The following is a 23705-nucleotide window of genomic DNA, read 5'->3' on the forward strand; positions in this document are numbered from 1 at the left end:
CACCCTCCGTGCTGCACTACATCACTTCTCCATCATCAACGATAAAAATAGAGGAGGTAGAGCAGCTTTTCAGAACACAGAAAAGCCAGAAATCTCCAGGATCGGGCAAGTTTCCCCGCTACTCTCAAGCTCTGTGCCGAACAACAGACATTTTAAACTAGTTCCTGCAAACCTGTACTGTCCCTGCCTGCTTCAAAGTCTCCACTATTGTCCCTGTACCCAAAAAGGCAAGGATTACTAGTCTTAATGACTACAGGCCTGTGGCCCTGACCTCTGTAGTCATAAAGACATTTGAAAGGCTTGTGCTGGACCCGCTGCAGTTTGCATATCGGGCCAATAGATTTGTGGATGACGCAGTCAACCTTGGCCTGCTCTTCATCCTCCAGCACCTAGACCACCAGGGGACCTCACCAGACTTGCTGAGAAGCTACTGGAACTGGGGTTGAACACTCCCCTGTGTGCCTGGGTCCTGGACTTTCTCACCGCCAGGCCCCAGTTGGTCAAGATGGGGAGACATACCTCCAACACCCTCATCCTGAACACAGGATCCTCCCAGGGTTGCGTCCTCAGCCCCCTACTGTACTCCCTGTACACACATGACTGTGTGGCCAGGTTCAGCTCCACTCCTTCATCAAGTTTGCTGATGACACTGTGGTGGTGGGCCTGATCTCCGATAACAATGAGATGGCCTACCTGGAGGAGGTGGCTGACCTGGCACTCTGGTGTCAGGACAACAGCTTCCTCTTGAATGTCACAAAAACTAAGGAGCTGATTATGGACTTTAGAAGGGCTCAACATCCAAGGACATACATGCCACTGGGACAACTGGAGATAGGGTGAGCAGCTTTAAATACCTGGGAGTCCACATCACAGAGGATCTGTCATGGACAACACACACTGCCGCACTGGTGAGTAAGGCAAGGCAGCGCCTTTACCACCTCAGGCAACTGAGAAAATTCAAAGTCTCTCTGAGGATCTTCAGTGCTTCTACTCTGGGGCTGTAGAAAGCATCTTGACCGGCAACATCACAATCTGGTTTGGGAACAGCTCTGCCCAGGACAGGAAGGTTCTGCACATAGTGGGTTCGGCCGAACGCACTATGTGAACAACACTCACCTCCCTGCAGGACCTATACACCAGGAGGTGCAGATCCAGAGCCAGTAACGTAATGAGGGACCCCTACCATCCCTGCAATGGACTGTTCCAGCTGTTCCAGTCAGGCAAGCGCCTCCACTATCACGCTGTGAAAACAGAGAGGATGAGACAGAGTTTCTTCCCACAGGCCATCAGGACTGTAAACTCCTATCTCACCAGGGACTAATTTACTAATTTATTATTGTGATGTTTCTTTTATTTATTTTTTTCTAAAATGTAAATACTGGTTCTGTTCTATTCTGTTCTGTTGTTTTTGCACAATCCGCAGGCATTGGCATTTTCATTTCACTGCACATCTTGTATGTGTATGTGAAAAATAAACTTGACTTGACTTGACTATGCAAGGATTTTTTTAGTTGATTTTAGCTCTGCATTCAACGCAATTGTGCCAGAGCTACTACATTCCAAACTCTCCGAGTTGACTGTGCCTGAACCCCTATGTCGGTGGATCACCAGCTTCCTGACAGACAGGAAGCAGCATGTGTAGATGGGTAGGCACATCTCGGACACGCAGACTCTCAGCATAGGAGCACCACATGGCTGCGTACTCTCCCCTCTCATCTACTCTCTCTACACCAATGACTGCACCTCCACTGACACCTCTGTCAAGTTTCTCAAGTTTGCAGACAACACAACTCTGATTGGACTGATCCAGGCCGGGGAGGAATCTGCCTACAGACAGGAAGTGATACAGCTTGTATCCTCGTACCATCGTAACAACCTAGAGCTCAATGCTCTTAAGACAGTGGAATTGATTGTAGACTTTAGGAGAGCTCCCCCTCCCCTCACCCCACTCATTCAACAATACCACAGTCACATCTGTGGAGTCTTTAAATTCCTGGGAACAATCATCTCCAAGGACCTTAAATGGGGGCCACCATTGACTCCACAGTCAAAAAGACACAACAGAGGATGTACTTCCTGTGGCAGCTGAGGAAGCACAATCTTCCACAGGCAATGATGGTCCAATTCTATACGACCATCGTAGAGTCTGTTCTCACCTTCTCCATCATGGTCTGGTTTGGCTCTGCCACCAAGCACGACATCTGGAGGCTGCAGCAAATCAGCTGAGAAGCTTATTGGCTGCAACTTTCCCTCCATTGACGAACTGTACACTGCAAGGGCCAGGAAGCGAGCGGGTAGGGTCATCTCTGACCCCTTTCACCCTGGCCACAAACACTCTGAATCACTTCTCTCTGGAAGGCGACTCCGGACTGTCAAAGCTGCCACCAGGCATAAAAACAGTTTTTTTTCCACGAGTAGTAGCTCTACTCAATAACCAAAAATCTGTAATCTCCTTTTGCTCTGGTATTTTATTTAATTCAGGTCTAATCAATAATGTTTTATTGTTAATGTTTAATTTTTGATGTGTCATCCTAACTGTCAGTGTATGTCATATTATCACTTGTGGGCGGAGCACCAAGGCAAATTCCTTGTATGTGAATACTTGGCCAATAAACCTATTCATTCATTTATTCATTCATTCACAATTACACTTCTCTTCCAAGTTGCAAAACCCATGTTCTGTGCAACTTTGATCATCTCAATTATTAACCAAATATAATATCCAACTCTATGTCCACATTGCACCCAGCAAGCAATTTGAGTACAGCCTAAGCAGCAATCCAGCTGAGATAAAAGGGTTCATTTTAAGTTAGTCTATCCAGTTGAAAACTGAGCAATTTAGGATTGCTCATTTGTTTCACACACTGCCTTATTTAACTCCCCAATTATGACTTTAGAGAATAAAATCAAACAAACCAGGGAGACGATCCAAACTGAGTTTTCCACATGATGACTTAAATTATGATGAAGTGTGTGGCAGGATTTGCTAATATCTAGATGCTAGCAAACAACATTTGTAGGAGGAAGCAATCAAGGGGAAACCAATAGCATACATAGCAAGATTATAACTGCGTTTTTAATTAAATGTTTAAAATAATAAAAATTACCACCTTTTCACTTTTAAAACCATGTAATGACCAGACAATGGCAATGCGTCTTGCAACCAGGACTGTTTCAACTAAAGTCTTGCAAATCAGTTAAGCTAATTTTTTGATGTATTTACCAGAACAGTTGGTGTACCTTTATATCAATGCCTTTATAGCACCCCACATGGGTTCACTGGCTTTTTTGCTTCCTTGTTTGCTGTCTGTGTATATTCTCCAATATGATTGGCTGCTCTTCCCCCTTCCTAACATTGCTTTGCTGATGACTAGATCCCTGATGTTATTTTTTGACAGCACCCAATGTGAATGGGGCAAATTTCATCCTACAAAAATCATTACATTTTTTCTGGCACTATTTTTTTAATGTTACTGCCAGGTGCTATTATTTCAGAAAATGCCAGCCCTTGTTTTCTAAGTAAATGAGCTTTTTAAAATCCGGAGCCACAGACAGTAATCAGAGACAAGGTACACAAAAATGCTAGAGAAACTCAGCGGGTGCAGCAGCATCTATGGAGTGAAGGAAATAGGCGACGTTTCGGGCCGAAAACCTTCTTCAGACTGATGGGGGGTGGGGGGGAGAAAGAAGGAAAAAGGGAGGAGGAGGAGGAGCCCGAGGGCGGGGGGATGGGAGGAGACAGCTCGAGGGTTAAGGAAGGGGAGGAGACAGCAAGGGCTAGCAAAACTGGGAGAATTCAACGTTCATGCCATCCGGACGCAAGGAACCCAGGCGGAATATGAGGTGCTGTTCCTCCAATTTCCGGTGTTGCTCACTCCTCCAATTCAGAGACATGTATGTTTCACAGACAGCCACAGACAGTAATCAGAGACATGTATGTTTATGACAAACTGAATGGATGATATATATCGTAAAATGTCTTTACAGCTTAAGGGAACAGCGACTCTGAACAAGTTTGTGAATATCCTGAAACTACCGAACTCAAATAAGGATGTGAAAAGTGGAACGATTTGTAATGTTGCAGGATGGGGGTATACCAATATTATAACGAAGCAGACCCCAAAGGTGCTGCAAGAAGTAAATGTAACTGTGGTAGACAGGAACCTGTGTTCTAAATATTACACCTACCATCCTGCAATAACAAGAAACGTGCTCTGCGCTGGTGACAAGAAAGGAGATAAAGATGCCTGCATTGTAAGTATTCGCCCTGAGGTAAACATCAGAAAATTTCCAAAATGGAAATTCTGCATCAACATTTCATGATCTTCCAAAGAAGCAAACAATATTCAAAGTTATTTGATTTTATTGATTGGAAGTTTGATTCTAAAATTCTAGATTTAGAGGTAACAGAAACTGAGAATTTCTTCAAAAAACCTTGTGTTCAATGGCTCAATTATATTTTATTGTCACATGTACCTGGATGCAGTGAAATTATTTATTTTGCATAGAATTCGGTAAAATCATACTACAGGTGCACAACCTTTTATCCGAAAACCTTGGGACCAGACACTTTTCGTAATTCAGAATTTTTCGGCTTCGGAATGGAAGATTTTTAGCGTAGGTTTTAACGGCTGGCTCAGTGGTAGAGTGCTCGGCTCATATCCGCAAGATCGCGAGTTTGCGCCTCGATCCCGGCAGTTACTCGATCGCAAGTTTGAGTCTTCAATGTAGTTTTTTCTTGCAGAATAGGAGAGAATAGGGAGGGTTAGGCTGGGATCATTCTCTGCGAGATGATCTTAGTGCAGGAGACAAGTGTAGGAGAGGTGTACTGACTGTGTGGGCAGAACTTTGGAAGTGATTGCCCACCATTCTCAAAAGCCGCTGTGTCTCCCTGTCCCTCCAACTCCAGAGGAATCCGCTCCCCTATGGGCCGCTACAGCGACAAGTGGCAGTTCGCCCACAGCCCGAGCTGCGCCACCCCAAGAACAAGACATACCTTGCACACCATCAGCTTCTGCAGTGTTCCTCTGGAGTTGGAGCGGGGCTGGGCTGGAGTTGCTGATCTGAGATCTCCGTGCTTGCAGTGGCCCTGGGGGTCGGTGTCCCGATGAGGGGGCGCAGCTCGGGCTGTGGGCAAACTGCCACTTGTCGCCGTAGCGGCCCATCGGCGAGCGGCTTCTGGTGGTCCTGACGTCTCTCAGCTCCTGTCCAGAGGGATGGCCGGAGACGTCAGGACCAACAGGAACCCGCTCCCCGATGGGCCGCTACAGCGACAAGTGGCAGTTCGCCCACAGCCCGAGCTGCGCCCCCTCATCCGCAACCCGGGTTCCTCTGGAGTAGGAGCGGGGCTGGGCTAGAGTTGCTGCTGGCTGTGAGTCTCTGGGATCTCCGTGCTTGCAGTCGGTGTCCCGTTGGTCCTGACGTCTCCGGCCACCCCCCTGGACTGGAGCTGAGACTGGGAACTGCACCGCCCTTGCCCCCTCCCTCTGCAACTGCAAACAACCCCACAGTTCCCAGTCTCAGCTCCTGTACAGGGGGGTGGCCGGAGACGTCACAGCCCGAGCTGCGCCCCCTCATCCGCAACCCCAAGACCAAGACGTACCTTGCACACCATCAGCTTCTGTCCCTACGGGGAGCGTGTTCCTCTGCAGTTGGAACGGGGCTGGGCTGCTGCTGGCTGTGGGTCTCTGAGATCTCCGTGCTTGCAGTGGGCCTGGGGGTCGGTGTCCCGTTGGTCCTGACATCTCCGGTGATTGGCACTGACCTGCTGGCATCGCCGACGTGAAGACAGTGCAAAGCCCCCGCGCCGGTGCAATGGGCGGGGAGCTGGAGAGGGGAGGGAAGGGGTCACACACATGGCCGGGAAGCAGAGGGGTGTAGGTGGGGTGAAACTGAAGGGAGCGACAATCTGCTGCTGCCTGCCCGCTGAGTTTAAAAAGTTCCCACGCAAGACTCACGATACACTGTGAGTCTACCGTGGGAACTTTTTAACTCAGCGGGCAGGCAGCAGGAGATTGTTAATTATTAACCCTCCCGCGCAATATACCCTCACCTTCTCTTTTATGAATGGGGATTTAGTTCCCCTTTCTTCGAGGACCGACCGGAGGTTCCGCTGTCACCTCTGCGGGCCGCCCTCGGTGAACGTCTTCAAGTACTTTTCTTCAAGGACCGAAAAAATGTCAGCTATTCGGAGTTTTTCGTTATTTGGAACTTCGGATAAAAGGTTGTGCACCTGTATACACAATCCACAATCGTAAATAAGTACAAGAGTGCAACGATTGTAGTGTAACAATAGTAGCCCTCCCTGAGGCGGTACACAAAGAGTCACCATGTTTCTGGCCCCATCTTGTGCTCTTCAAGTTTCAAATTCATACAAGTATAGAGTCTTATCTTGACCTTAAATCTCTGTTATCCAGGAGGTGGCACTCGTTCAGTGTTGCAGGGGTCCAGCCATGCCTGGCACTGTTGTCAATGTATTCCACTGCTCTCTTTCCTACCTACCTCTATCTCTACCTCTCCATGCTTTTTATTTCTGACCTTACACCATGACCATCAATTTCAATGGGCAGTGGCCTCGTGTTGAAATTGTTACTGTGAAGAAATTCTTGGATGAGGAAGAATTGTGCAGCCAAAAAAACAAGGTGGAGTTGACAGGAGTTTCGTCACTTGTGGCAGGGATTGTTGGGTTCGACTGATCTGCCAAAACATGGAGTTGATGCCTCTTGTTGTCAACAATACTCACTGTGCTGACTGCAGCCCTGAGTCCCACACCCGAGTGCTGAGCGGCTGGTAGTGCTTGCCCAACACCAGCTCTCGCAGTCAGCCCCTACACATTGCCTCAGTGTCTCCATCCACACCATCAAGGGTCAATGAAAAGGACCTCTTCATGTCTGTGGGAACACCAGTGGAGGGTGGGGGTTCATGCTAGTTTCCCAGCCTGGGCCGGATTTACGTATAAGTTTCACAAGCTTAAGCTTAGGGCCTCGAGATCTAGGGCCTCAGCAAGGCCGGATTTACCTATAGGCATCATAGGCTGATTGGGAGGGGCCTTACATAGGGGATTGGGAGGGGCCTCACAAGTGGAATAGCCTAGGGCCTCTCTTCATCTAAATCCGGCCCTGTTCCCAGCCCAGCAGAACCATCAGTAATTCTGTTAGTATAATGCCACAGTGACCACTTGTAGCGCTCATTCCATGAGCACTCTGGTCACTGTATGCATCATGTGTAGGAACAACAGCTGTATCTGCCCACTTGGATTTATGACTGAGAGTGGTGATCAATTTTCTCATTGGGGACAGATGAGTTGCTTAAATATTGTTAGTCTTCTCTGAATGGCTGATTACTAGGACCAGGATGAATGGACATACTAGAATCAAGGCTTGGATTCTTCTCCAAAGTAGTATGTTAGCGAGTCAGAGTCAGAACATGGTGGTCGAGCAGGAGAGCAGCAGGAATCACAGAAGGTGAACAGTGAGAGGGGGCTCACACAACTCCAGCCAGAAAGGGAAGGAAGACCTCTTCAAAAGTAGAAACTCTAGTCACTGAGAGGAGGAGAACTTCTTCAAAGAAAGGTCCCTACCCAAAACACCATCTACCAATATTCTCCATGGATGTTGCCCGACGTGCTGTTACTCCAGCACTTTGTGTCTTTTTTTGGATGCTTCTCTTTTGACCGATTCTCCTCTCTTGACTGTACAAGTGAAAATCCTATGATAAGCATTACAACTTGATTAACATCGTAGTATATGACTACTGGAATGGTGAGTGATAAACTGGATGGACCCAAGTAATTCTTCATTTTGCAATTTACCTCCTCCTATTTTGCTTTGCTTAAGTTGGGCAATTTTTTTCCATAGTGCTAGTCACACTACTGGCCAAAATAATCCAGTTACTTAGAATCTTCTTTTACTTTTGTTTCAGGGGGATTCAGGTGGTCCACTATTATGCAAAGGAAATTTCAACGGAATTGTTTCTTTCGGATGCAGCTGTGGAATACCCAAAAAACCAGGCGTTTATACACGACTCTCAACAAAATATCTTTCCTGGATTAAGAAGACCATTTTAAATTCAGATTTTCAGTGATGGTCCAAATTGTTATACTGCTTGCTGTGTAGTCTTAGAACCTAGTCATGTGTTTCAGCAGAAATTGTATTTAATAATGGATATGCTGATGTTGTAGAAGTTATTTGCGCATCATTTACGCGACAGGCCGGCAGTGACTGACGCGTGACAGTCGTGCGCCAAGGAGCGGCAATCTCCGGGGCAAGGATGGTCCCAGTAAATAATTTTCAAAACTCAGCGCGCTTTATACCCGGGTGATCACATGGTGCGGTGCTCAAATGACAGGCAAATGGCGCACCGACGACATACGGGTGGCGCACGGCGACACATGTTACGGACGTTGATGCACAGTGACACATAATAAATTAGCATAGGCAATGTTCGTGCATCACCGTGCATAACCATGTGTCACCACGCGCTACACGTACGCCATCAGTACGTCAGCGTGCGCAAGAGTTATGTCACGCAGGTGGCGTTCGACGATTTTGAATATTCCCAAATCCTGGGGTGATAGGGAAGCACTGCGCATTACCACGCGTCACAGCATACGCCACCACGCCTCACTATGCGCTCGTCCAGACCAACCAACCAATTTTTAGGATGTCGCGTAAATGACGTGCAAATGACGTCCAAGTGGGACAGGCCCTTAAGTCACTAGGGTAGTAAAACAGATACACCTATACCGACATCCCCTCAAACCAAATTCACTAACCTACATTTATTGAAGGTTAAATAAAAACAAATAACAATTACTCTGAGCTATGATGATTGCTTAGTACTGGATTGTCATAAAAACCAGTGCAGAAGAGCTTGCAAGGAGCAGTATCAGGCCGACTTAGATAATGATGAGGTGCTAGATTGCTGGGGTTGTCATTCAGGGCTACAAACAGAACAAAACAGCACAAATGGTATGTAATAGGCAGAGCAGAACAATGTCACAACCAGTGGATTAGATCGAAGCTCTGCTGTCCTATCACATCTATACATTATTGGTGGTGGATAATTAATTAACTAATTGGAGACTCCAGGAACATCCCTAGCTCAGTGATGGCGCCCAACATGTTGGTTCTGAAGACACACTGAAACCTGGAAACACATGTTCAGGTAGAGGTGCCAAATAGTTGAACCAAATTGGCTTTCTGAGGTTCTCAATATCACTGAAACCAGTCTCCAGGCTATTCAATTCATTCCACATGCAATCAATAAACATGTTAGAAAAACAGACAACATCTCAGCTAAAGTACAGACGACTCAAGAACCCACTGAACATCTAGCCTAGCTACTCCTTGCAACACCTACATCCACCCAACAGTTTGGACAATTGCATAGGTATGTGCTTTACACAAGAAGTAGGACAGGCCCAATGTAACCAATTATCACCCACTTTCAATGAGCAGACAGTGACGGAAGCTGCCATCAACAATGCATTCAAATGGCACTTACTTGCCATTTATCTACTGTAAACCCACTTTGTATTTTGCCAGGAACACTCAGTTCCAGACATCTCAGCTTTAATCCAAACTTGGATCAAAGAGCTCAATTGCAGAAGTGAGGTGAAAGCAAATGCCCCTGACATCAAGGGAGCATTCGTCCTTGTCTGACATCAAAACACCCGGGTAAAAATTAACAGGATCAATGGGAAAACTCTCCAGGGGTTGGAGTCATGCTTCCCATAAATTATGGTTGTGATGAGGTCAATCATCCGACAATGCTCAGGGTAGAGTCCTAAGCACAACTTTCTACAGCTACTTCATGAAGGACCTCACTAAGGTCAGACGCAAATGAGAATGTGCAAATAGTGAGGTGAGAATGTTTGCTGATGACTACACAATGATCAATTCCATTTGCAATGCAAATGGCAGCAATGATAACAACCACACTTGTGTGCAGCAAGATCTAGACAATGTACCTGAAAAATTCACACAGATTTAATTCCCACTTTACTCATCATGCGTATGATTGAAAGCTAATTTAAAAAATCCCCACTCCTGGCAATTGGAAAGCTTGAAGTAGAAGAAAATTAGAAGTCAAAACAGGAGAACAGGTTTGCGTGGACCACCCCACAAATGTCCACAAAACGGGAATCTTTACCATTATATATATATAATGCTGTATGGCATAATTCAAAGTGTGTGGCTTGCGTGTGTTGAATACAGAACTGGCCCTGGTTTAGTATCTGTCAGTAATACGTCCTAAAATGAGATATAGAAGCTCTGCTGTGTATAAACTGTTTTCTTTATTGGTGTACTCAACTATATTCTAAAAGCATTCTTTTAAAAAAATAAAACGTTTATGCAAATTAAAATGATTTCTTTTCTATCACATAATCAATCTATTGAAGTATCGCAAAACAAATTCTTACCCATCCTAGCACCTGATGGTAACATCAGCTGAATACATGTTCAGCAACTGGCAAAGAATAATAATGTTTATTATCATTAATATTTGATTATTATTTCATCAATTAAAATAATCAATTGAATTATTATTTTGGCTTGTACTCAAGATTTGAATGGCATTTATTGTTCACTCTATAAAGCTAATTCAGTGTTTCCTGTACCTTTCTGGTGACCTGATCGGGTCTTCACGTGATCGCTCCATAGCAACCAATTGAAACTGCATTACTCAGTCAGTCCAGACTGAAACCGAACAATCATTTCAAAGCAAACCACTGACGTTTTCCATCCTGTTCAGCTTTGAACTTTCAAGCTATATTAAGATACTCACCACATGCAAACTAAAATTCAGATTCCACAAACAATTGACTTGACTTTCTTCATCTGGCAGTTGCTTTATATTTTTCAACATGTGGTTCAAATGCAAACCAATTTTCCTAAAGTCAAACTTAAAACTGTGGACATTAGTAGCCTTAAATCAATATAAAAGTTGCTTTACAATGTGCAATGATTTTTCTCACTGTATAACTACTTAAGGATTGCTTATTATGCATGTTGCAACTCCATTAACGAATCCTTGGCTTAAAATTGAAGGTTTTCATTGTTGGGAAGAAAAGCAGTCCTCATTGTATGATTATGCGATGACAAGTCAATGACCTGAAATGTTAACTTGGTTTCGCTATTTATATTTGCTGCACGCTCCTTCTTTGGAGCAAACAAAGCTAAATGCTTTACTTCAGATAAAATATGAAGCTTAGGATATTGTAGGAAGGAACTGCAGATGCTGGTTTAAACTGAAGATGGACACAAAATGCTGGCGTAGCTCAGTGAGACAGGCAGCATCTCTGGAGAAAAAGAATGGATGACGTTTCGGGTGGGAGACCCTTCTTCAGACTTGAAACGTCACCCATTCCTTCTCTCCAGAGATGCTGCCTGTCCCGCTGAGTTACTCCACCATTTTGTGTCTATCCAAGCTTAGGATGTTTGTGGACTTTGGAACATATTATAATGCTAAAATTACTTTCCTATTCAGTAAAGTTCCATGGAAAGCTGGATTTCCACTCAAAAGCAGAGATACATAATTATACGTCGGGGAGACTAAGCGGAGGGTGGGCGATCGTTTCGCCGAACACCTCCGCTCAGTCCGTACTAACCTATCTGAATTCCTGGTGGCTCAGCACTTCAACTCCCCCTCCCATTCCCAATCCGACCTCTCTGTCCTGGGTCTCCTCCATTGCCAGAGTGAGCAACACCAGAAATTGGAGGAACAGCACCTCATATTCCGCCTGGGTAGCTTGCGTCCTTATGACATGAACGTTGAATTCTCCCAATTTTGCTAGCCCTTGCTGTCTCCTCCCCTTCCTTAACCCTCGAGCTGTCTCCTCCCATCCCTCTGCCCACGGGCTCCTCCCCCTCCCTTTTTCCTTCCTTCTCCGACTTGGATGACTCTTTTTTTTCTATAAACAGTCATCCAACCCCACAATGACACATTTATTCCGACTCTCTGTTTCTAGTAATCACGGGTAACATATTAGCCCCAAGCCCATGTGCTCTAATTTTATTTGGTCATTTCCTATGGGCCTAACAATCTCAAATATAATTTTCCTTTCAAAAATCTATGTTGGGTCTGCCCAAGTCTATTATTATTTTCTAATTGTCATTATCACTTCTTTAATAGTAGATATGGGTATTTTCCCTACAAGCTAATTACCTAGTTTTCTTTCTTAATTCTTTGTTAAATAGTGAGCTTCGGTCTTCTACCTTCCATTCTGTGGGAAATATATCTTGGATCAATGGAATAAAAGGTGGCTACCTGTGCATTTTGTGTCCACCTTCGGTTTAAACCAATCTCATGAGATAATATGTCTGGTTCTCAGGATTTTTTTGACTTTCAGCCATATAATGCCTCAAGTACACTAATACTAGTTTCTCTCAGCTCCTCATTCTCAATTTATTGTTTTCCACTCTTTCTGGTAGATTTTTCATATCTGTCTCTAAAATTAAGCAGAAAATATTAGATCAGGTTTTTGACCATTTCTTTATTTACCAATATAATTTCTCATCACTCTATAGAGGTGACATATTAACTTTTGCTAACACAAATCATGTCTTCTCCATACCCCTTAGGAGATTTTACACTCTATTTTTATGTTTTTTGCTAGAGTACCCTTACATTCTATGTTTTATTTTCCTTATCTGTGCCTTAGTCCCTTTGGAGAATTCGGAAATTTTACTGAGGCTCAAGCTTGCTTCCTTTTTGGCAATATTCTATGTTTTTTGTCTTTGTATAATGATATCATTAGCTTCTCTTGTTAGCCAAAACTGCAGAGTGTCTCTTAGTACATTTTGTGCCTGAAAGGGCTAAATGTTTGTTGCAAATTCTGGTTCGAGTTTGGATTTAAGACTCTAGTTTCAGTTTGAGTAAAATCATTTTCAATCTTTATACAAAAGCCTGCCATCTTAAAATCACTTATCTCCCAAGGCCTCTAGACTGTGAGGTTATTAATTAACCCTTTCAGATTATACAATACTCAATCTAAAATAGTTTGTTCCCACATTGTGTTCTAAATCAGTATGATGTGGACAATCCCTTAAGCACTTCATGAACCAATTTTCCACAATATTATTCTTCCTCTTTTCTTAGATGTTCAGCTACTCCACTTTTTCCATCTATTTGCATGCTCATGGCATTGAAATTCCTGACTCCTTTTGGTGTCACTCGCAAATCAAGGTTTTAAGGTTTCATGGTTTCAAGGTTTATTGCCAGATGTACCAATTAAGGTGAAGTGAAATTTGAGTTACCATACAGCCATACTAAGTGAAAAGCAACAAGACACACAGCACATGAAATAAAAGTTAACATAAACATCCACCACAGTGGCTCCCAACATTCCTCACTGTGATGGAAGGCAATAAAGTCCAAACTGCTTCCTCTTTATTCTCCTGCGGTCGGGGCTGTCGGGGTGATCAAAGCTCCCGCAGCCGACGATCGGAAGCCCATGCGTCGCAGTGATCGAAACTCCCGCGTAGGGACGGTTGAAACTCTCCGCGGCTTGGAGTTCCCGAATTGGTCTCCAACCAGGGACCGCGGGCTCCACGATGTTAAAGTCCAAAGGACCACAGTTGAAGCTCTCCACAGTCGATCCCCGGCAAAGGGATCACAAGCTTCACAATGGTAAGTCCACGCCGCACCCGCAGTTGAAGCACCGGGTCGGTCTCCAGGAAAGGCCACGCCACTCCACGATGTTAGGCTGCGGTGGGGACAGAGATACAATATGGAAAAAATCGCATCTCCGTCGAGTTAGCAATTGAAAAAGTTTTCCCAGCCCCCACATATAAAACAAACCAAGGAACACTAAAACATTCTCTTTAACATGTACTTAAAATAACAAAACAGAAGAAAGGACAGACAGATTGTTGGCGAGGCTTCTGAAAAAGCTGTGGATTTCCTGAGAACTTATACCTTTGTGCCTCACAAATTACTGAACGCTTGAATAAACTGACTAACCACATCCTCAGCTTTCATTATATATAGTTGCCAAATTCATCTAGCCATTGTTCACAAATTAATTGCAACAATGAATTGTCAGGCTCTGCTCAGCTCTCTGACCATCATTTTCTACCTAACAGCAACTCGTAAGTACGCATATGTAATTTATATTGATAGGTTTTTTTAATATGTCTGTGTATTTCTATGATAACTATACTGCCACACCTACATTCAAGGATATATGTATGAAGTAGGACAAAACTAGATTGAAACTTGCCACACTAATACCTCTGAGATTACAGTAAACCCTCGTTATATTGGACCATATGGGGGGAATGGTGTCCGTTATTGCCGATTGTCTGCTATACAATCAGACCAAGTAAGAGAAAACCCAGGGACGTATATTCTGGAAGCATCTCATCAGTGGTTGGGAAGTTATTGGAGAGGATATTTCATGATAGGATTGACTCCTATTTGGAGGAGAATGGGTTAATTGGGGACAATCAGCATGGTTTTGTACACGGCAGGTTATTGAGTATTGTGAGAAAGTGATCTCTGAGGATAGGGCAGGGCATGTTGGCTACTTGGATTTTAGTAAGATATTTGGGTAAATGTCCTATGTTAGACTGATTCAGAAGATTGAGATGCATGGTATTAGCAGTGACTTGATCAAATGCATTTGGCAAAAGTCATATGAAAGTGGCAACACAAGTAGTTTCAAGATTCAAGATTCAAGATTCAAGAGTTAATTGTCATGTGTCCCAGACAGGACAATGAAATTCTTGCTTTGCTTCAGCACAACAGAATGTAGGAGGCATAAATAATACAGAACAGAACTGATCAGTGTGACCATATATACCAATGAATTTATATATATATATATATATATATATATATATATATAAATTCATTGGTATATATATATATACACACACATAAATAAACAGATAAAGTGCAATAGGCTATTAATTATCAGAGTTTTGTTTAAGTTGAGTTTAATAGCCTGATGGCTGTGGGGAAGTAGTTATTCCTGAACCTGGATGTTGCAGATTTCAGGCTCCTGTACCTTCTACCTGAAAGCAGCGGGGAGATGAGTAAGTGGCCAAGATGGTGTGGGTCCTTGATGATGTTGGCAGCCTTTTTGATAGTAGGGAGGTCAGAGCCGATGATGGACTGGGCAGTGCTTACAGATTTTTGCAGTCTTTTCCGCTCCCGGCGCCCAAGTTGCCGAACCACTTCTACAGCATGCTCTCTACTGTGCACCTGTAGAAGTTCGAGAGAGTCCTCCTTGACATACATACTCTTGGTATGAGTAGATAGAGTGGTAAAGAAGACATAGGCTATGCTTCATAAGTCGGGGAATTAAGTATAGGGATTAGGATGCCATGATGCAGTTTTATCGGACTTTGGTTAGGCTACATTGTGAATATTGCATGCAGTTCTAATCGCCCCATTACAGGAAGGATGTGGAAGCTTTGGAAAGGTGCAGAGGAGGTTGACCAGAAAGATGCCTGGCATTGGCAGTATTAGGTACAGGGAGATATAGAATAGACTTGGATGGCTTTCTCTGGAACACCAGAGGCTGCAGGGATATCTGATAGAAGTATATAAACTTATGAGAGGCATAGATAGGTCAGACAGTCAGAACCTTTTTACCAGGAAGGAAATATCAAATACTCAGGGGCAGAGTACAAAGGTGAGGGGCAAAGTTTAAAGGAGATACGTGGCAACATTTTTACACAGAGGGTGGTGAGGCTTGGAACATGATGCCAGGGTCAGTGGTTGCAGCGGTTATGATTATGGTAATTAAAAGGCCGTAGGAAAGGCACCTGTGCAGCTCGGCGGACAATAACATTAACCGGTCGGTTATCCTTGGTTCTGAAAGCTACTGTTTACGGATGCAGGAAATGGAAGGATATGGATTATGTGCAAGTACATAAGAGATGGTCTTGGCATCATGTTCATTATAGACATTGTGGGTCATACGACCAGTTCTTGTCTGAGGTGTGAATATGTGGCGGAACGATTGTTGTGGGAAAGGAAATGTTTTTCATGCTACACTAATTGCAATAATCGGGTGATTTCATCAGTGTTAACCCAAAAAATAAAAGGAGAGTGACAGCTAATTTTGAAAATATGGGACAAAATAATTAATAATATTCCGAAATCATACATATTAAATAACTAATAATTAAGTCAGTGCAACAACAAAAGTAGAGCATAATGTGTTTCATTCAGTATAGTTTAGTTTAGAGGTACAGTACAGAAACAGGCACATTGGGGACAATTTTTACATTTACCAAGCCAATTAAGCTACAAACCTGTATGACTTTGGAGTGTGGGAGGAAACTGAAGATCTCGGAGAAAACCCACACAGGTCACGGGGAGAACATACAAACTCCGTACAGACAGCACCCGTAGTCAGGATCGAACCCGGTGCTGCATTCGCTGTAATGGGCCTGTCCCACTTAGGTGGTTTTTCAGGCGACTGAAAATCCGGCGACTGGAACGGTGACTGTCAGAGTGGAACACACACACACACACTCTTCGCTTCCTTCACCAGTCCGTTATGCAGGGGGAGGGCAGGGCAGGCGGGGGGAGCGCTGTCTGAGTGAGATTCACACGGCTGTGCAGCTCGGCGGACATTAACATTACCGGTCGGTTATCCTTGGTTCTGAAAGCTACTGTTTACGGATTTTTTTTCCTAATGAGCCGAGAAATTCACCGGTCAGCACCGGCTACAACTACGAGATCCTTCGACCTCCTGGCAACCCACTAGGCCCTCCTGACGACCCACCTACGGCACGAGAATTCTCACTACTCTCCATGGCGGCTTCATTCTGGCTGCAGCTAATTTTTCAACATGTTGAAAAATTTGCGGCAACCATAATGAGGCTGCGACTAGTTTCCAGAATGCGGGAACTCCTCACGATCATGAGAGGGGATCTTATAGAAACTTAAAAAACTCTTAAGGGGTTGGACAGGCTAGATGCAGGAATTGTTCCCGATGTTGGGGAAGTCCAGGACTTGGCGAATCCTTTAAAACCGAAGATCACACAAGGGATATTCAAAGAAGGGAAAGTGGCCAAAGTGAAAACAGCAACCACCACCCGCGAACATGTGGTGACCATGTGGTGACCGCAGAGTCTCCTGCAGTCGCCTAAAAAGTCGCCTAAGTGGGACAGACCCATAAGGCAACAACTCTACCGCTGCACCACCGTGCCGCTCAATTTAGTTAACTATTCTTTATAGAAAAGTGAAATTACTTGCAAGCGTTATGTTATTTCAGAGGTTGCTGCGGGCCTCCTTCTTTGGTCGAACAGCAGCCAAAGTCCTCACTTCGCCCATCCACCTTTGTTCCCCACGGGCACCTCCGGCAGCCGATCGTGCAGTAGGCCCGACCCCGTTGCCCTCTACTCTCCTACCACCCTCTTTCCCCTCTTGTTGCGCCCATCTTTGTGGCCAGTACCATCCTCCTGATCGCCAGTCTTCTGGGGACAAGCAGCGACGGCTCGGCCGGCTCTATTTCCAGGCCCAATCATGCGAGTCCTCCAAGCATGGGCCTGCTTGGCAGCTAACCTCCACTGGGTCTCACGGTCAGCAGCAGTCCACCAAGTCTTGCATTATGCTGCGGTCCGCTGGTTCGGCAGCTTCCCCTCCTATCCTGTCTGCCAGAGTCTTTCCTCAATGGCAATGATCTCTGTTTGCTTTAACAGATGATTGCTCGGAAATCATTGGGGGCCAAATAACGAGGAATCATGCCAGACCATACATGGCATCAATCCAGAAGAATAAACGCCATGTGTGTGGAGGGGTGTTAATAAAGCCATCCTGGATCCTGACTGCAGCGCACTGCAATCTGTAAGTTGTAATTACTGTCTCAAACAGTGTGAACATTTCAATACTTTACATTTTGTTATCTTTTCTCTATGATGCCACATTTATATTGTCCGCAGACTTTGAAGATGTGCATGTGTTTTCTAAGCTCTGTCTAACAATCCATTATCACCATTTCCCAATGGCCTAAATGTTCCCATTATCTCCAGCACATACATCGTTAATCTATATCAGTTGTACAGTTATAACAATTGATACCTCCCCTAATGCACCAGCCAAGTGTAGGGGGAGTTGGCGAGCCAAGGGAAACAGTTATTTGATTCCTGAGCTGAGTCCAGATTCTGAAAAATTTCTGCTTAATACTTCCATTAGATTTTAAAATCACGGACACATGTGTTCCATGCTACCTGGTCCTTTGTCCTCTTCCAGAAAATGACTGTTTGTATCCTAGACTTCAGGCAATCCCAAACCCACACTCAACTCAACCTTGGACAGGGGCTCGTTTCTAATTGTGTTTTGTACTCATGTCTCGTGCTTTCGGTTTGGCACACTCTGGTTACACAGTCTTGCAGATTCATGTGTATTTTATGCTTTTGTGTGGTCTGCATCTATCTGCCTGTGATACTGCTGCAAACAAGGTTTGCTTTAAACCAGCACCTTACCCCGCGTGTGCATATGATAATACACTCTCTTTAATGTCACATTTAGCTTCTTTAGATTTAACCCAGTATACGCAGTTCTTGGAATTAATTCATTGGAAAGTAATGAAAACTCGAAGCAAGTACTGAAGGTGAAGCATAAAATCCCACATGTGTGCTTTAACACTGTAACCAAAGAATATGATATCATGCTGCTTCAAGTAAGTAACTAATATTTCCAATAACACTGATGTTATACTTATGCCAAAAGAACAAATTATGTAAATTCAAGTGCCAAACTACCTCAGTAAAACTCCAATAATCTGCTTTCTCGTCATTTGGCAATCCGAATGATTGACCAGGTAATGTCTACCGCTTCTCCCTCCCACACACCAAGGTCCCGGTTCCCATGCTCCCTCCCCACTTCCAATGGTCCCATAGGCTTTTCCTATCATTGTGAAGTAGAATTCACCAATCATTGGATTATTCACTCACAAATTGGGAACGTGAGCTGAGTTTAGACCCGCCAAGGGTCAGGTTAGTTTTACCCTACTGATATTCTGTTGTTGCAATAGTAATCCTGCTCAGAACGAGAGGAACCACGGGTTTGGACATTTGGTGTATATGCTTGGCTGAGGAACCAATGTTGTGAATGGTGGGAATTATGACTGAACGCCGCATTGTCAGAATCCAGCCTGAACGTAACGATACCCCAGCACCGTGGCTCGCTGGTTGGCCTGGGATAACCGGCTGCCATACAAGCGGCAACGGTGCCAATTGCTACTGGCCTGGAGTGCGGACATCCATTTAGCACACCATATGTTCATGGTTTGGGGTGGTACAGTGGTGCAGCGGTAGAGTTGCTGCCGTACAGTGCCAGAGTCCCGGGTTCGATCCTGGCAATGTGTGCTGTCTATGTGGCGTTTCCACGTTCTCCCTGTAACTGCGTGGGTTTTCTCAGGGTGCTCTGAATTCCTCCCAAATCCCAAAGACACGAGGGTTTTAGGTTAATTGGTTTCTGTACAATTGTTCTAAGTGCGTAGGAGAGAACTAGTGAACAGGTGATTGATGGTCGGCATGGCCTTGGTGGGCTGAAGGGCCTATCTCCACGCTGTTTCCCTAAACAAGTCAAGTCAAGTCAAGTCAAGTTTATTTGTCACATACACATATGAGATGTGCAGTGAAATGAAAGTGGCAATGCTTGCGGACTTTTGTGCAAAAGACAAACAACCAAACAACCAAACAAACTATAAACACAATCATAACACACATATTCTTTTACATAATAAATAATGGAAGGAAAAACGTTCAGTAGAGTTAGTCCCTGGTGAGATAGGCGTTTACAGTCCGAATGGCCAAACTAAACCAAACCTATTCCAGTGCTCCTTTCTGATTGTCTGGGGTATACAGTAGGTTCCACATACTTTTCCACCTTGCCTGAGTCGCAGGTCCCTGAGCTATGTGGTAACATTCTATGTAGCATCTAAAAGAAAGGAATTTAGATGTGTGTGTGTAAAATATAATAATATATAATTATATATATATATACGGGAGGGGTGGGGATAGTGAGAAATCTGCTTGATTGACAATGCCAAAGTCCCAAGTACAATCATTTTCAACTCATTATTTCATTGGCCCTGCATTCAATCTCCATCACACTGTAACATTCCTTCTTTAATGTTCTTAATTACTTGAGGCCAAAGTTACAATTCCATCCCTTTATTTAATGGCCACTGACTCCTTGCATCAGATGCTCCCATTGAAATTAATTCCCGGTGCCTATTTACACATTTAAATCAATGCACAAGACCGGTTTAATCCTTCCCATCAATTCAATTCTCCAGGTAATACCCCCCCCCCCCCCCCCCCTTTCCCATTGCCCCCACCCTGGTGCTCTCCCATTTCTCCCACCTCCCCTCATCAGCCTGCTCCTTTCCCCTCCTTAGAACATAGAACAATGCAACACAGGAACAGGCCCTTTGGCCCATCATGTCTGTGCCGACCATAATGCCAAGGTAAAATAATCATTCTGATGCTAATCTCCCATCACTGTGTCCCACGTTTCTCTCTCCCTCCCCTCTCCTCTGTTCTCCTCCACCTATATTCCTCCCATGTGCTTTACATTTCATTCCTCCTCTTATTTCCTTATCTGACAAGCTTTAGTCTCCTTTTCATCTCCACCCTTTGTCACTTACTACACCTAAATCTGCCAATAACTCCCCCGCCTCCCTACACCTCTATATCCACCCGTCTCTTTCTAATCTTTGACCCACCCGCATCTCTCTTCCAGCTTCCTCCCCACCCCTAACTCTTCCCAACTATCAATCTGAAGAAGGGTCCCTGCCCAGAATGTCCCTCCACAGATGCTGTAGGGATGAACTGCAGATGCTGGTTTACACAGAAGAGACACACAGTGCTGGAGTATCTCAGCAGTTTAGGCAGCATCGCTGGGGAAAATGAATAGTTGACGTTTTGGGTTAAGACTCTTCTTCAGAGTGAGACTCAGGAGAGAGGGAAACTAGAGGTATGAAAAGGTTCTGGACAAATCAGAGCCAGCACCGATGACCAAGAAAATGTGGAGCTCACAACGGTCCATTGTTGGCTGTGGCAGAGATGATAACTAAGGGATATATGGATGCGAACAGTGGACCTGGCAGGACAACTAGGATGGGAAGGAGCGGAGAGGGAGGGATAGGGGGTACTTGAAGTTTGAGAAACCAACATTCTTGCAGCTAGGTTGTAAACTGCCCAAGCAAAATATGATGTGCTGTTCCTTCAATTGGCGTGTGGCCTCACTATGACAGTGGAGGAGGCCCAGGGCTGTCTGACCCACTGAGGCCTCCAGCACTTTGTCTTTTGCTCTGACAATGTAAACATGATGCAGAAGCTACATTAAACATACAGTTCTTGTTTTGCTCGAGCCTTACATCGATTACTTAGTGCCATCAAAATATAGAGTATGGGTAAATACTTTTCCACTGTAAATGATTCTAATGAGCTAATTCTGCTGACTGGTAGCATGCACCAAATGCTTTTCACTGTACCTCGGTACATGTGACAATAAATTAAAACTAAACTGAACAGATCACGCAAAGCTTTCATGTCACAGGGAAATAAAGGTGAAAGGTTACAACAGGCTGGATAAATCAATCTACCAGAACTTCATTTTAATTTTCTTTACGTATAACTAAATCTGAATCAGAAGCAAAAAATTATGCACCGCATATTATTCATTGAAATAAAATGGTCAAATTATTCAAGAAGGTAAACAATAAAATCCAAAAGGCACCAAAATTTTGACTCAAAAAGAGTAAATGCTGGAAATGTTCACGATGTCTAATGACATCTTTGGTGATTACAGATTAACCACAAAAACAAATGTAGATACAAAAACTGTACACATTATACATTTGATCAGCTTTCTATCTGTTTCTAAATATTTGGGTGCCTTCCTGGTCAATAGAAGGAGAAACACATGAAACTGTGTCATCGCTCCTGAGTCTAGGATTAGAGGCCATAGCCTCAAAATTAAAGGACGTTCCTTTAGGATGATGAGGAGGGGGATGGTAAATCTGTGCAATTCTTTGCCACAAAACGTTAGTGGATATTTTAAAGGCGGTGATAGATCGATTCTTCATTATCGGGGTATAACGGGTTGTGGGGAGTAGGCAGGAGAATGGGGTTAAGAGGGAGAAATAGATCAGTCATGATAGAATGGTGGAGTAGTCTTAATGGGCCGTATGGCCTAATTCTGCTCCTATTACATGACCATATGAGTTTACCGCGTTTCACAGCATTTTCTCCATGGAATGTTTGAGAAAATAAATAAATATGAAATGCATGCTATGGTGAAAGGCATAAGACGGAGCCGATGCTTTTGTTTATTACAGCTGGAGTCCGAGGCAAAACGTAACAAATTTGTGGATTTTCTACCATTGCCCCTGAATGGCCAGGATGTGCAAGTGGGGACGGTTTGCACGGTTGCAGGATGGGGAGCAGAAGAAGCAAATTCAAACCGCGCATCAGACTGTCTGAGGGAAGTAAACGTAACGATCATAGATAGAAAGAAGTGTAATAGCCCGGAGTACTATAACCGCAAGCCCGTAATATCCAGTAATATGCTCTGTGCTGGGGATGTTGGAGGAAAAAGAGATGCATGCATCGTAAGTTGGATTGCATGAAAGATGACTGTAATAATTTAACATCATTGGAATTGGTTTATGTGTTTTCAATTTGATCTGTTCTGGTGCTACAGAGGGATTATTTAGTTGGAACTGGCTGTTTTAATGCATATCATACAAGTGATTATTTATTTAAATTCTCAGTGCGTCGAAAATAACCAAATATTAAATATTTCAGTGCGCTCCATCGGGATGAGGCAAGGACAGCAGTGGCCAGGCAGGGCGAGGGGAGAATACGGGCGGAATATAGGCAGAGGGCGGAGAAAGGTGTTTGGCCCATGGAGGTTGGCGTGACTGGGACAAAATATATTTATGGATTTTCCTTTAAATCCTCTGCCTCTTTAATTCCCCGAGTACCTCCCTCGGTGTTGCGGCACCTGTCAGTCCGCGCCACTCCCGGGAATCCATGGTTTCTCACTGTGAACATCCACTTCCCAAAGGGCTGGAGGCCTATCATGGATGGGGAATAAGAATTAAAGACAGACACAAAGTGCTGGAGTAACAGCATCTCTGGAGAAAAGGGATGGATGCGTTTCGGGTCGGGAACCTTCTTCAGACACAGATTAATAAGAATTAACCCCTGGAAACATCAGAGTGGTGAACAGAAGAGGAAACGCGCAGAAACACTGCAGCTAAGGAGCGAATACAATCTCCTTATATTCTTATTCATCGGCTGTGATGTTCACGGACAAGGGGACCAAAACTATGTACAGTACAGCAGCACCCTGTATAATTGTAACAAGACCTTCCTATTTCTAAACTCCATCACTTTTTATCAAGAGTCAAGAGTGTTTTATTAAATTACAATTTGAAAAAGGTCGGAGACCCGGGTTCGATCCCGACAATGGGTGCTGTCTGTAAGAAGCTTGTACGTTCATAGAAACATGGAAACATAGAAAATAGGTGCAGGAGTAGGCCATTCGGCCCTTCGAGCCTGCACCGCCATTCAATATGATCATGGCTGATCATTCAACTCAGTATCATGTACCTGCCTTCTCTCCATACCCCCTGATTCCTTTCGCCACAAGGGCCACATCTAACTCCCTCTTACATATAGCCAATGAACTGGCCTCAACTACCTTCTGTGGGAGAGAATTCCAGA

General features: G+C 44.3%; 1 protein-coding gene across 1 annotated transcript in view; it reads left to right on the plus strand.

Moving 5' to 3' along the window:
* The window catches only part of LOC129702625 (transmembrane protease serine 9-like), a 58030-nt gene that overhangs the window by 11635 nt on the left and 22690 nt on the right, over nt 1–23705 (plus strand). The window contains exons 4-9 of the mRNA XM_055644871.1: nt 3988–4254; nt 7921–8078; nt 13993–14093; nt 17664–17808; nt 18493–18643; nt 22313–22585. Of these exons, the coding sequence (XP_055500846.1) occupies nt 3988–4254; nt 7921–8078; nt 13993–14093; nt 17664–17808; nt 18493–18643; nt 22313–22585 (1095 nt within the window). The remainder of the gene's footprint in view (nt 1–3987; nt 4255–7920; nt 8079–13992; nt 14094–17663; nt 17809–18492; nt 18644–22312; nt 22586–23705) is intronic.

The sequence above is a fragment of the Leucoraja erinacea genome, chromosome 1 (genome assembly GCF_028641065.1).
Source record: "Leucoraja erinacea ecotype New England chromosome 1, Leri_hhj_1, whole genome shotgun sequence".
Classification (NCBI taxonomy): domain Eukaryota; kingdom Metazoa; phylum Chordata; class Chondrichthyes; order Rajiformes; family Rajidae; genus Leucoraja; species Leucoraja erinaceus.